This window comes from Petromyzon marinus, chromosome 1 (genome assembly GCF_048934315.1).
Source record: "Petromyzon marinus isolate PM22_M1 ecotype Great Lakes invasive population chromosome 1, UKy_Petmar_22M1.pri1.0, whole genome shotgun sequence".
Taxonomy (NCBI): Eukaryota; Metazoa; Chordata; class Hyperoartia; order Petromyzontiformes; family Petromyzontidae; genus Petromyzon; species Petromyzon marinus.
Genome location: NC_133667.1, coordinates 29,073,928 through 29,087,794, shown reverse-complemented (window position 1 = coordinate 29,087,794; position 13,867 = coordinate 29,073,928). Strand labels below are relative to the sequence as shown.

The 13,867-nt window shown below is 45.7% G+C and overlaps 1 protein-coding gene across 1 annotated transcript in view; it reads left to right on the top strand.

Moving 5' to 3' along the window:
• Nucleotides 1–8,009: 8,009 nt before the first annotated feature.
• Nucleotides 8,010–13,867, top strand: part of CPAMD8 (C3 and PZP like alpha-2-macroglobulin domain containing 8) — a 46,750-nt gene continuing 40,892 nt past the window's right edge. The window contains exons 1-10 of the mRNA XM_032947939.2: nt 8,010–8,573; nt 9,110–9,261; nt 9,426–9,448; nt 9,676–9,847; nt 10,470–10,522; nt 10,798–10,815; nt 11,150–11,204; nt 11,758–11,871; nt 13,502–13,586; nt 13,711–13,819. Coding sequence (XP_032803830.2) covers nt 8,494–8,573; nt 9,110–9,261; nt 9,426–9,448; nt 9,676–9,847; nt 10,470–10,522; nt 10,798–10,815; nt 11,150–11,204; nt 11,758–11,871; nt 13,502–13,586; nt 13,711–13,819 — 861 coding nt within the window. The 5' untranslated portion in view covers nt 8,010–8,493. The remainder of the gene's footprint in view (nt 8,574–9,109; nt 9,262–9,425; nt 9,449–9,675; nt 9,848–10,469; nt 10,523–10,797; nt 10,816–11,149; nt 11,205–11,757; nt 11,872–13,501; nt 13,587–13,710; nt 13,820–13,867) is intronic.

The window sequence follows — 13,867 nt, the reverse complement described above, 5'->3', positions numbered from 1 at the left end:
CAATATTCAAATATTCTCAAAATGCCCCCCCCCCCCATATATTGCTATAAACATTTTTAGCTATGCTATATAAATAAAACAACTTGCTAAATCTTGGCTACAATATCTGGACTTGTCTTCATATAAATCAATGCATAGATTTATGTTTATATGATTGTGGTTATGGTTGTACTTTATTAATCCCTAATCTCTGCCATTACATACAATGCAACAAGACATGGTAGAAAAGTAAAAACAGAGCAATGTAATACAATACACTATTAGACATTATTGTAAAGAAATACAAATAAAAGTCCATCCCATGTGTTAGGCAGTAAATTAATTTTCTAATGTAGATATTTTTCTGGCTTGGGACCCCCAGACACCCTGGAAGATTAGGTCCCCCCCCCAATATTGACTCCATGGCTACAGCCTTGTATTGGATAATAGGGCCCTGGTCTGATCGTACACCGTCACGCTCATCAGTGGTGGGTTAATGAAACGGGGTTATATAGCCTGAACCGGTTGGGCTATCACTACTATTGATGACAAACATGGCCTGGAATCAAATTCCCCATTTTCATAGCAGCCACGCAACGTATTGCTCTCATGTGTTGGTTGGCTATTATAAAAACACAATCCCCGAGAAGTTGGACTATTATGTTAACTGTGTATATACATGGTATCAGTTCCTTCAAATCAATGTTGCGTGTCTGCATGTTTCAATAAATGCTGTTGGACACAATTCAGGCATAGTATTGCATAATTATGCTGAGCAATTTCTCTCGAGAGCTATTAACATGTATTTAACCGACTTAAGCAGCTGGGAAGCAATCTGTGTGCCCTTTCCAAAAGTATAACTTTGACGCCGATTTTGTTTGCATTTGAGTCTGATGAGTATTGTTAACCCTGGATGGTAGAAGGACGTGAATTGTATATCGTTCCACATTCATGGCTATGGCCTCGTTCGTGACTAATTGTAGAAATGCTTTGCATGCACTCTGCACAAACAATACAATAATTCTCTAATTCAATTGCACGTATTAATGAGAACAGTACTCAGCAATGGTTTGGGGGTGCCTTCATCCAACAGCGGATTTATTATGACCGAAGGTGTATTTGAAACATGATCATTATTCTTATTTATCGTAACAATTACTACTGCATTGGAATAACAATGAATGGGTTCCCCGTAAGGTTGTGTACTAATGTGTGTGCGTGTGGTAATGCGCAGTGTCTGTGTGTACCCCTCAGTGTGTGTGTGTACCCCTCAGTGTGTGTGTGTACCCCTCAGTGTGTGTGTGTGTACCACTCAGTGTGTGTGTGTGTACCCCTCAGTGTGTGTGTACCCCTAAATGTGTGTACCCCTCAGTGTGTGTGTACCCCTCAGTGTGTGTGTGTACCCCTCAGTGTGTGTGTGTACCCCTCAGTGTGTGTGTACCCCTCAGTGTGTGTGTGTACCCCTCAATGTGTGTGTGTACCCCTCAGTGTGTGTGTGTACCCCTCAGTGTGTGTGTGTGTACCCCTCAGTGTGTGTGTGTACCCCTCAGTGTGTGTGTGTGTACCCCTCAGTGTGTGTGTGTGTACCCCTCAGTGTGTGTGTGTACCCCTCAGTGTGTGTGTGTACCCCTCAGTGTGTGTGTGTACCCCTCAGTGTGTGTGTGTGTACCCCTCAGTGTGTGTGTGTGTACCCCTCAGTGTGTGTGTGTACCCCTCAGTGTGTGTGTGTATCCCTCAGTGTGTGTGTGTACCCCTCAGTGTGTGTGTGTGTACCCCTCAGTGTGTGTGTGTGTACCCCTCAGTGTGTGTGTGTACCCCTCAGTGTGTGTGTGTACCCCTCAGTGTGTGTGTGTACCCCTCAGTGTGTGTGTGTGTACCCCTCAGTGTGTGTGTGTGTACCCCTCAGTGTGTGTGTGTACCCCTCAGTGTGTGTGTACCACTCAGTGTGTGTGTGTACCCCTCAATGTGTGTACCCCTCAGTGTGTGTGTGTGTGTATACCCCTCAGTGTGTGTGTGTGTACCCCTCAGTGTGTGTGTGTACCCCTCAGTGTGTGTGTGTACCCCTCAGTGTGTGTGTGTGTACCACTCAGTGTGTGTGTACCCCTCAATGTGTGTACCCCTCAGTGTGTGTGTGTACCCCTCAGTGTCTGTGTGTACCCCTCAGTGTGTGTGTGTACCCCTCAGTGTGTGTGTACCCCTCAGTGTGTGTGTGTACCCCTCAGTGTGTGTGTACCCCTCAGTGTGTGTGTGTGTACCCCTCAGTGTGTGTGTACCCCTCAGTGTGTGTGTGTACCCCTCAGTGTGTGCTCCTCAGTGTGTGTGTGTGTGTACCCCTCAGTGTGTGTGTGTACCCCTCAGTGTGTGTGTGCTCCTCAGTGTGTGTGTGTGTACCCCTCAGTGTGTGTGTGTACCCCTCAGTGTGTGTGTGTGCCCCTCAGTGTGTGTGTGTGCCCCTCAGTGTGTGTGTGTGTACCCCTCAGTGTGTGTGTGTACCCCTCAGTGTGTGTGTACCCCTCAGTGTGTGTGTGTACCCCTCAGTGTGTGTGTGTACCCCTCAGTGTGTGTGTACCCCTCAGTGTGTGTGTGTACCCCTCAGTGTGTGTGTGTGTGTACCCCTCAGTGTGTGTGTGTACCCCTCAGTGTGTGTGTGTACCCCTCAGTGTGTGTGTGCCCCTCAGTGTGTGTGTGTGCCCCTCAGTGTGTGTGTGTGTACCCCTCAGTGTGTGTGTACCCTTCAGTGTGTGTGTACCCCTCAGTGTGTGTGTGTACCCCTCAGTGTGTGTGTGTACCCCTCAGTGTGTGTGTGTGTGTACCCCTCAGTGTGTGTGTGTACCCCTCAGTGTGTGTGTGTACCCCTCAGTGTGTGTGTGCCCCTCAGTGTGTGTGTGTGCCCCTCAGTGTGTGTGTGTGTACCCCTCAGTGTGTGTGTGTACCCCTCAGTGTGTGTGTACCACTCAGTGTGTGTGTGTACCCCTCAGTGTGTGTGTGCTCCTCAGTGTGTGTGTGTGTGCCCCTCAGTGTGTGTGTGTACCCCTCAGTGTGTGTGTGTGTGTACCCCTCAGTGTGTGTGTGTACCCCTCAGTGTGTGTGTACCCCTCAGTGTGTGTGTGTACCCCTCAGTGTGTGTGTGTACCCCTCAGTGTGTGTGTGTACCCCTCAGTGTGTGTGTGTACCCCTCAGTGTGTGTGTGCTCCTCAGTGTGTGTGTGTGCCCCTCAGTGTGTGTGTGTACCCCTCAGTGTGTGTGTGTACCCCTCAGTGTGTGTGTGTACCCCTCAGTGTGTGTGCCCCTCAGTGTGTGTGTGTGTACCCCTCAGTGTGTGTGTGTGTACCCCTCAGTGTGTGTGTGTGTACCACTCAGTTTGTGTGTGTACCCCTCAGTGTGTGTGTGTACCCCTCAGTGTGTGTGTGTACCCCTCAATGTGTGTGTGTACCCCTCAGTGTGTGTGTGTACCCCTCAGTGTGTGTGTGTGTACCCCTCAGTGTGTGTGTGTACCCCTCAGTGTGTGTGTGTGTACCCCTCAGTGTGTGTGTGTACCCCTCAGTGTGTGTGTGTACCCCTCAGTGTGTGTGTACCCCTTAGTGTGTGTGTGTGTACCCCTCAGTGTGTGTGTGCCCCTCAGTGTGTGTGTGTGTACCCCTCAGTGTGTGTGTACCCTTCAGTGTGTGTGTACCCCTCAGTGTGTGTGTGTACCCCTCAGTGTGTGTGTGTGTACCACTCAGTGTGTGTGTGTACCCCTCAGTGTGTGTGTGTACCCCTCAGTGTGTGTGTGTGTACCCCTCAGTGTGTGTGTGTACCCCTCAGTGTGTGTGTGTACCCCTCAGTGTGTGTGTACCCCTCAGTGTGTGTGTGTGCCCCTCAGTGTGTGTGTGTACCCCTCAGTGTGTGTGTGTACCCCTCAGTGTGTGTGTGTACCCCTCAGTGTGTGTGTGTGTGTACCCCTCAGTGTGTGTGTGTGTGTACCCCTCAGTGTGTGTGTACCCCTCAGTGTGTGTGTGTACCCCTCAGTGTGTGTGTGTACCCCTCAGTGTGTGTGTGTGTGTGTACCCCTTAGTGTGTGTGTGTACCCCTCAGTGTGTGTGTACCCCTCAGTGTGTGTGTGTACCCCTCAGTGTGTGTGTGTACCCCTCAGTGTGTGTGTACCCCTCAGTGTGTGTGTGTACCCCTCAGTGTGTGTGTACCCCTCAGTGTGTGTGTGTGTACCCCTCAGTGTGTGTGTGTACCCCTCTGTGTGTGTACCCCTCAGTGTGTGTGTGTACCCCTCAGTGTGCGTTGACACGTGCTGCATTCCTGCGATGCACGTGTCGCGCTCATTACGCCTTTGTGCGTGGAATTGACTCGGAGCCCCCATCAACATCAATAAATCAGCGTTGGAAGGTTGGGGGGGGGTGGTGTTGGTGGTGATGTGGGGGGTAGTGGTGGTGTGGGGGGGTGGTGGTGGTGTTGGGGGGGGAGTAGTGTGGGGGGTGGTGGTGGTGGTGTGGGGGGTGGTGTGGGGGGGTGGTGGTGTGGGGGGGTGGTGGTGGTGGTGTGGGGGGTGGTGTGGGGGGGTGGTGGTGTTGGGGGGTGGTGGTGGTGTGGGGGTGGTGTTGGGGGGGGGCCTTTACAGGGCGACCCGGCCCCTCCCCCGCCACCGCGTCACCCGAACGGCGCCTGCCACACGCGGACAGGCTGTCTGCTGCCTCGTTTATCAGCAGACGACGACGACGGGGTGACCTGGGTTGCCCATTGCCCCCCCCCCCCCCCACCGTGTGAGTGAGTAGCACCCCTACAGTCTGTTAAGGCCATACGGGGGATCTTAGTCTTTGGTGCGGTAGTGTAGGAGGTTATCGCTACGAACCCGGCGACCCGAGTTAGATTCCCGCTCACGACCACCAACGCCAAGTGACGATTATATCCGAACGGGTTACCTGGGCCCCCCCCCCTCCTAGGTCGACTCAGCCTCAAAATTAGTTCCCCGGTGCGGTGTGCAGTAAACGTCCCCACTGGGGAGACAAAGGCGGTCGGGCGTGGTGCTGGCCATCCACCTCCATGCGTGTGCCACAGCGCCGTGCCGGCCTTCATAAGGTGCTCGCTAACAGCACTTGCCCCAACAGTCTGTTAAGGCTACAGGGGGGAATCTTTTTATTTTTGTTTTCTCCATGAATTGTGCTTTTGTTTATCGGCACGGTTGGCTACCGTACGGTGCGAAAGAAGTTTGATGTACGTGCAGAATCGGAATATTTATTCATATTGGAGGAATCCGATGAGCTATAAAAGCTATTTTTGTGGCCATGTCGCGTCTGAAAAATAAGTTAATAGCCCAGTGAGCTTTACCTGGTAAGAAAAAATAGTAACTATTAGTTATATTTTTTCAAGTGATTCGTTTACCTTTACACTCCGATCGTGTTTTGTATTGTTGTTGGAACGTTATGACCCGACTAACCATGGTCAATATCAGTTGTGAGTGATATCTGAATCTAAACCGGCCCTGGACCTCCTCTAGGGCGACTCAGCCTTAAATGTGTATCTGCTGGTGCAGTGTGTTAACACTGCACCAGCAGATACACTTTGGGGAGACAAAATTGGCCGAGAGATGATGCGAGCCACATCACCCCTTCTGCGTGCTGATGTTCCCGCCTTAATAAGTGCTCACTAAGAGCACTTGCCCTAACAGCCTGTGTAGGTCACACGGGGATTCCCTTGTTCATCTTCTTAGGATGGAGTGGTGGTGCAATGGCTAGCGCACTGCGCTACTAACTTCACAACCTGAGTTCGACTTCGTTTCCCAGCCATAAACCAGTCCTGGTGCTACCCCGTTCACCAACCCACACTGATCAGCGTGGTGGACTATGGCTTGGTGGCCTTCATCCAGCAGTGGATTGACAAACCACTGTGAATAAAATGCATACATATGAGGACCTACAACCCAAAGGGACTCACAGATCTTACTTTCAAGATTGACCTGAGATGCAAATAAAATATTTAGTGCTGAAAAATGTTGTACAACCATAAACAAATAAGTGGTTGGAAAGATTGGAGCGCTGTCTTTCCGACAGTTCTGTTTCTTCACCTGAGGACGGCTACTTGTGTTGTGGCCGAAACGTCGTGAGAATTTTATTTTATTATGCTTTATTTTTATTATTTCCCTTCTACGTGACTTTACGTATAAAAACAAACGATAATAAAACCAAGAAGATGAATCCCTGCAGTCACGAAAGCTTTAAATCGAAATACTACCTCAATATCAGTGTAAGGGTAGGGTTGTGGCGAAATTGGATAATCTCTGAAAAGCCAAAACTTCCGCTAAAGGGAGCCTATGAACACAGACACCAAAGCCACCGATGAACATTAGAACAGAGTCCAGTCTCAGCTTGGTTTTTTGAGAGATGTATTCTCAACGTCACCTCATGAATTGGTCACTGCCGAAATGTAATATACACAACAGCACAAGTTATACAAACAGAGCCTCCGTTAAGATATACAAATACATCGTTTGTTTTTATACGTTATTAGTATTTTTTCACTGTCCAATCCACAATAGCTGTATTACCAATGACAGTATTTCAATTATTGCAATACGGTACATATTGTTGCACTCTGCGGTGCAATCTCTCTATCACTGCCTCCGTCTCTCACAGCTGTTTTACAGGCCTCTCCTGAAGAAAAAAAAGTGTTATATCCCCAGTGAGCTCTCATATGGCTTAAATACACACATGAGTGAACAACAAAACATTGCACGGGCAATGAAGCGTATGGACTGAATGGATAGGTGCAACTCAGATTGGTGGAATGACCCAGCAAAAGAGCCATGTATCAAAACATGTGGCGGAGCAGCTGTGGCACCAGTCGTTTGCACACTGCACCATGAACACAATGCGCCACCCGAGTTTGATTCTTGGCCACAGCGAACATTCCCATTCACAAAACCACACTAACCAGCATGGTGAAGTATGGTCAAACAACCCCCATGACCAAAAGGCATGGAGAGGCCTTCACTCAGAAATATTTACTTGACAAAAGTACTGTAAATTATTACATTAGCAAGTAAACAATAACACTGTTTAACGCACATTGAAGACACCATCTAATTTCAGTTTGAGTCACATCAAATACAGTGATGTAGGCTACATGAAGCCAATGGCATGGAAAATGAACGTGCGGAATTTATTATCATGAGTTATCATGAAATATATGTTGAAAAGCATATGGTTATGAATGCATATGTACCAGAGTGATCTTTCCGCCTAAATTGCACACATCACCATCCTTAATTTGGCAACAATAATTACGAGACAAGATGTGGAGGCGCTAAAGAAATGTTACGGCAGAACGTTGGCGTATCTATGTAAAGAGGAGATATAATTCGTACAGCGTATTGTACATACAACATAGTCCATAATTACAACTTCATTATTTTGCTCCAACTAGTGTAGAACTACCGAATATATTGCATGTCGGCCCCTTTCTCAATCAGACAAAGTTTATCAAATTCAACAAGTTTTTATTGTGAAGAATGTGTGGCCGATTCATCAAGTAACCTGTAATGCATTCGCTCTGTTACATTTTGTTTGTACACGCACACACAACGAAACAAAGTGACACAAAAGAAAATGACGCACAAATAAGCACGCGGTGTCACATATACGCAATTATTTGCGCAGAATGACACAACGAAGACAATGGCACACACGCACGTGCATGCACCAAATGACAAGCGCACACACACAAAAGACAAACTACACAAATGCTTCAGAGCTCGGAAAAGCAGTTGCATGGGGTCCACAGGACGCCCTGCCAAAGTGAATTAAGGAGGTGATTTATAATGTGAAGATGGTTGGGGGGGGGTTTGTGACGGTAGGAGGTTGTGGTTGTTGAGTGAGAGCCGGGAGGGGCAGCTTTAAGCCATCCCTTCTTCATGCAACCTCAGCCCATCTGCAAACACTAAATGTGCTCAGCGCCGTGCGAGCGGCAGGCGCGTTCCAAACCCCAGTGAGTCCGTGCAGCATCCAGAGGAGGACGATTAACATTTTAACTGTTTGTGAGTAGGGGGGTGGGTGGGGGGATGGGGGGCAACACAAAGAATAGTAATAAGAAAATATATAAATTAATACAAACGCCGGGTGCCGGCTCGCTAATGAAGAGAAGCTCAGAGGGTATCCAGTTTCGTCCCCAGCAATGTGTTGGGCTTTAAAAGAAACGGGGCTCGATTAATGAATGAACGAGTCAGCGAATGAATGAATGCTTAAGAGATTGCGCCGGGACCACAGCTCAGAGCACAAAAGCCGGGCTGTGTCTGGGTCGTGGAAGGAGCAAACATCTTTTTCTCCGGCTCTGGGCGATAAATCCTTACGGCCTCCGCCTGTCCTTTGAAGTGAAAAATCCCTGGGCATGACTGTGAAAAAGCCCACTTGTGCCGGACTAGCGACTCCAGCAAGAGGGGACTAGGGCGGACTCGACTGGTTTGGATTGAGAGTTGTTCTTTTTTTTTGTACAAGCCGGTTTGCACGTTCAATCGCCGTCGTCATTGTCATCATGGACTTTCGAGGAGATGGACATCTCTGGTTGCTGCTCTCTGCCCTCGCCCTGTGTCACTGTGAAGGGCCCTTGCCACGGTAAGTGGAATTTATTCATTCAATTATTCATGGCATGTGGTCTATCACAAATTGAATTGGTACAGTACGTCACTTAACGGTACGCTGTAACCATCAAGAAACAAGGATTGCTATATACAGCTTGGAATGAATAAGTGAATGTACATGTTGTTCAGGGGAATGTGGGGGCAATGGTTGCTAAAGAATTGTAGTTTTGAGATACTGTATAAGTGAGAGGTTCTGATTGCTCAAGAATTGCATTGTTTGAGAAGTTAATAAAATAAATAATACATAGATAGATATGCGTTTTCATTAATTGCCTAGCTTCACATGTAAATTGATGGGTTTCTCTCTCTCTCACAAGATCCACGTTGGATATTGTGGTCGATGGTGATGCAAGCGATAATAAAACAAGTGGTTAAGTGAAAATTTGCCCCTTCTCATACATCACGTGTACAGAAAGCATTTTTGCTGCTGCCCCTGCTTCGTTGACAAGTCGGTAACATTTGGCCCTGCTTGTTGTCTTTGTTTTTTTGTTGTTTTATTTTGGCGTTTAGCGGCTATCTGGTGGCAGCTCCCTCGGTGTTCAGAGCCGGGGTGGAGGAGGCCATCAGCGTCACTTTTTTTAACCCCGCGGCAGAGACCGCCGTCCAGGCGTGCCTGGCGGTCCACGGGGAGACGGTGGCGCACAGTCGTGGCGATGTGTTTGGTAAGCGACGGGCGAATGAGGAGGCTCGTAACGAAGCCCGTGTCTTTATGAATACTGCTCATTTTAACCCCCCCCCCCGGCAAAAATAATATATACGCGCAAGCACGGTGTGTTTTTGATGCTGTGAACACGTCGATTTTAACTGTTTCTTTTGTCGTTTGCAGAAAAGGGTGTAATAAAACTGAAAGTAAGTTTTTTTTAGTACTAATTTGCGAAACGCTTTTTTTGTTCTCAAATGTTAATATTTTTGCGCATTTCAAGTAATGCCAGAATGTCGCCTTGACAGAAGAAGTAAATATAAAAATATGAACCAACCTCCCTCCTTCAAACAAATAATAAAAGACACATGTTTGGGATCTGTCAAGCAATCTTCACAAGCTTGTATTTGCCTGTTGTGCCCACGTACTCACCAAGGTGCCGCGCGGATTGAGGGGTCAAGCTCACTTGAGAGTGTGGGGAAGCCATAATTCCACCTCCAAGAGTGATGCCTTCTCATTCCAAAACTCCACCACCATCACCGTGGAGCAGAAAGGTTCCACAGTGCTGATCCAGACTGACAAACCGGTCTACAAGCCCAAACAGAGAGGCAAGACAAATTTTATTTGAACCACAATAGTACGGCTTGTTTCATTCCACGAATTATGATTTCCGCACGGTACAACATCGCATATCCGACCGTTGTTCATCCACCATGACCAATTAACCTCCACACGTAGGGCAGTATTTGTGAAGGGTGTAACTAATTTTCTGTAGATGTTCCTACATCTGACCATTTCACATACCCACGTATATCAGATTCAGTCTTTACTTATACTGGAGGAATCTGATGAGCTATGATGCTCTTTTTCACAGATGTCCAGAATATCGCTCAGTCCCTGACGAGTCGGATATGCCGCATTGTTTTGTAACTGTCACGTTTCCGTGTGCATGTTGAAATGAAAATATATGATTAGAAAAGAAAGCAAATAATTGTGATGGATGTTATTACATGAGATGTGGGAGCTGTAAAGTGTTGTCGCACAGCACATATGCAATCGAAAAAGCAACTTAACGGCATTGGCACATTGGTTGATTTTTTTATGATTTTTGTCACAAAATCAAAACAGAATTATTGCAATGTAACACGTGGGAAAATGTTTACATTTTAACTATTTATAAATGATCATAACAGGGTTTACTTGTATTTTTTGTGGGGATTTATTTTACAGTTCTTGCCAACTTCATTATCATAAGTCCAGAACTGAGGCCAATCAATGAAAAGGTGAGGAAGAATAAATGCATTATTTTGCCTACACATATTAACAAAAGTGTAATGTGAATGCAACTTCATTGCCAGATTTAAAATTTAGCTTTTACTGATGACAAAGTGCATTGTTGATTCTACACATTGCACAAGTTGCCAAATGATTTCCGTCCAGAATTTTCCAGCGAAATAAAACAGAAAGTTGCATTTCATTTGCTTCCTGAACACAGGTTTGGTTATCGCTTCAGTTGCCCAGTTCACGTGATCTTTAATTGTCCATCTCTAATTTCCAGGTGGAAGCATACATTGTGGTAAGTTCACAACTTCATACAATTTGATTTGATTCATCTGCAAACAATTAAGAGTTACTGAAACAGTTACTGTTTTGATGAACACATGGCGAGGAATATAGCCAGTAGATAGAACACACAAGTATTTAAAAATACCTTCACAGACTCCTGCTCTACTGCGATAAATCCACGATTCATCCACATTGTACATGTGGCATATCACGTTAACAACTGTGTATGTTGGGTAAATGGGCTTTGGTAGCTCTGAAACGCGAGTTAAAGCCATGCACGTGTTTAAGTTGTTTCCAATTACTGAACTGGCATGAGTGCCGACTTGCCTTGTCTTCACATTCAGGACCCAAGAGGATCACGCATGGTCCAGTGGAGTGACCTACATCCCATCTGTTGTGGTAAAAACGGATTCAACAATTGTGTTTACTACATTTTCCTTAGCCTCCGTCCTTGCGATATGGATGGGGTTTTTTTCATATTTGTGTGTTGAAGATGTATTGTAATCTTTAGCATATTTTATTTAGGATTCTCTTGTCGAAATTTTTCGTACATTATATTGACATGATACCTACACGATCTAACCCAAGAGAAACTGATTATGAGTCAGTAATAGCGAATGATTAATTTCAGCCAAAACAGCCAAAAACATTTTGGAACATTGTTCTGGGAATTATTTTGGCATGAGACATCCATCTCACCTTATCTTGTCCAAAACCTGTTCAGGTAATTGCAGGAATATAGCACACAATAATATAAGTATAGATAGGCGTACCTCACTAATCCCTACTCTGTGTTAGCCTAGTAGCGTTCTGAAAAATATCGAGTGAAATATTAAGCCATCGTTATAGCCCTGGTTAAATAAACTCATAAGCACAGGGGAAGTGGTCAAGCTGTCTCCTGAAATGTATATTACCATGTGTTTGTGTGTATGCGTCCATGCACTTATTTTAGGAATCATGAATGTGAGCTTCCCAATCTCTGAGCAACCAATCTTTGGAGAGTGGATGATCTTTGTGGAGCTCCATTCCCACACCTACAACAAGTCCTTTGAAGTGCAAAAATACGGTGGGTTTCTCAACCTTTGCTTTAGCATGCCAGCACAGGACTGGATGATCGTAAACTTTATGTGTAAACAGCAATGTACTACTGCACTAAAGTTAATGTCTGGCCACATACAACTAAAGAAAGGAAATTTAGAAAGAACAGAAATAATTACCAAGCATTCTACGCAGTTCGAAAATCTTGAATATGCTAACAACTCAAGCCACAAGTGGTGTCCCGTAGAGCCTTTGGTCATTTTTAAGTTGCAACAGCACCTATTAACAGGGATAAAGTATTTCTTGAGGTGTAAAATAAATCAACCAATCAATCAATTAAACTTTTCGGAAATTAATTAGCTTTGGGATTTGTCACTTGTTTAAGTCACCACCGTTCAGCCTCCGATTAAGTCAGACAGGGCGACACGGATGAGCGCTCAGGATTTATTATGATAAATCGCACGCCAAACCCAATTTTGTCGTATTTCCCTTCACCCACGCCCAGATGTTTAAATGCATATGACAAGCTGTCGGAACTGTGGTGGGACATATTTTGTCTCCCTGTTGGATTTGGTCAAAGTAACCGGCATATTCAGATAAAATAACGTCAGGTGAAGAATATAAAAAAAGAATAAAAATATACATATATATATCTCTAAAACAGTAACCCATGTCTTTTTTTTTGCTCGCAGACAGAATGCCCATTGTTCTCATTCCCCCTCGGTGATGACAGGATGTTTTGTGAAGGAAGTTGTTGTTTTGAGCAGGCACGTGGCAGGATGGCAGCCTCCGTCCCTTAGGGGTCATTGCAGGAAGCGGTGGCTGATGCCCTTAAAAGGAAAAAACACATTAATGCCAAGGTTTAGCGTCTCTCGGCAGGAAGGAGCCATGCTGTGTTGATGGCTGTTGTCATGCGTTTGTTCCCTCCCCCCCCCTCTTCCAAAAGCCCCCCCCCCACCTCCCCACAATCAATCTGGCATAACAAAAAAGTTGAGCTTGTGTCTCTGCAAAAATAATCCTCCTGTACATTTCAAAGGTGTCCTGTAAAAAAAATAACCCGTATATATGTGTTTTAAGATAACCCATACAAGCTTAAAAGTGACACTTTACAATCCGCTTTTGATAGTTTTATTGTGTCATCTCCTCGCAGATAGCTGCACAGTGAACGTAATCATTCATATTTTTTCAACGACTTAATCTACCCACTCTCAATAAATCACATACTTTGTGACCAGTGCTATTAAGTGGGTTATCAAGTTTTTCCAAGACAATACTCTTTTCCAAAACTGTGCACTTTTTGGGGATTTTTTTTATATTTTCCCTATCTATGCACACGATGGGTGGAATGGTTATTAAGCTCGTGATACATGCACTCACAGCGTGCATGAATATTTTACATGATTGGATTTGTGTTCGTTGTGTGTAATGGGCTCACGTCACCTCTACAGGCACTATAGAGGCACTACCATTCACGTGAACGTAAAAAAATATAAATTCTCAAATCGAATTGTCGGCCTGATTTGTAGCGATTCATTGAATTCCCAGGAGGAAAGGGAAGGGGTGGTGAATCAATACAATTTTCAAAACTATGAAGGGCATTTTAATGGTGTGAGTTCAAAGTGCAGACAAAACCTTTCTCTTTCATGTTTTTCCCCCAGTGCTGCCAAAGTTTGAAGTTGATATCAGCACTCCCAGCTTCATCAGAAACCTAAACGTCTGCGATAAAGCAAGAGTCCGGGCCAGGTTTGCTTTTAACGTCCGGCACGAACGTAGTAACACACGCATTGTCAACGTTTTTTGTTTTGTTATATCACAGAAGAAGATGGCAAGGAGTAAATGCAGCTTGTGAATTATGTTCCTTTATCAGGTACACATTTGGGAAGCCAGTGCGAGGGAAAGCCACCGTGAACATGACCGTGAATGGAGTCGGCTACTACAGACAGGACCTCGGCATGCCCGTCCTCAAAACCTTCGAGGCAAGCTCTTCACGAGTTCACAGTCTCATTGGCTTCGCCTCTCAAACA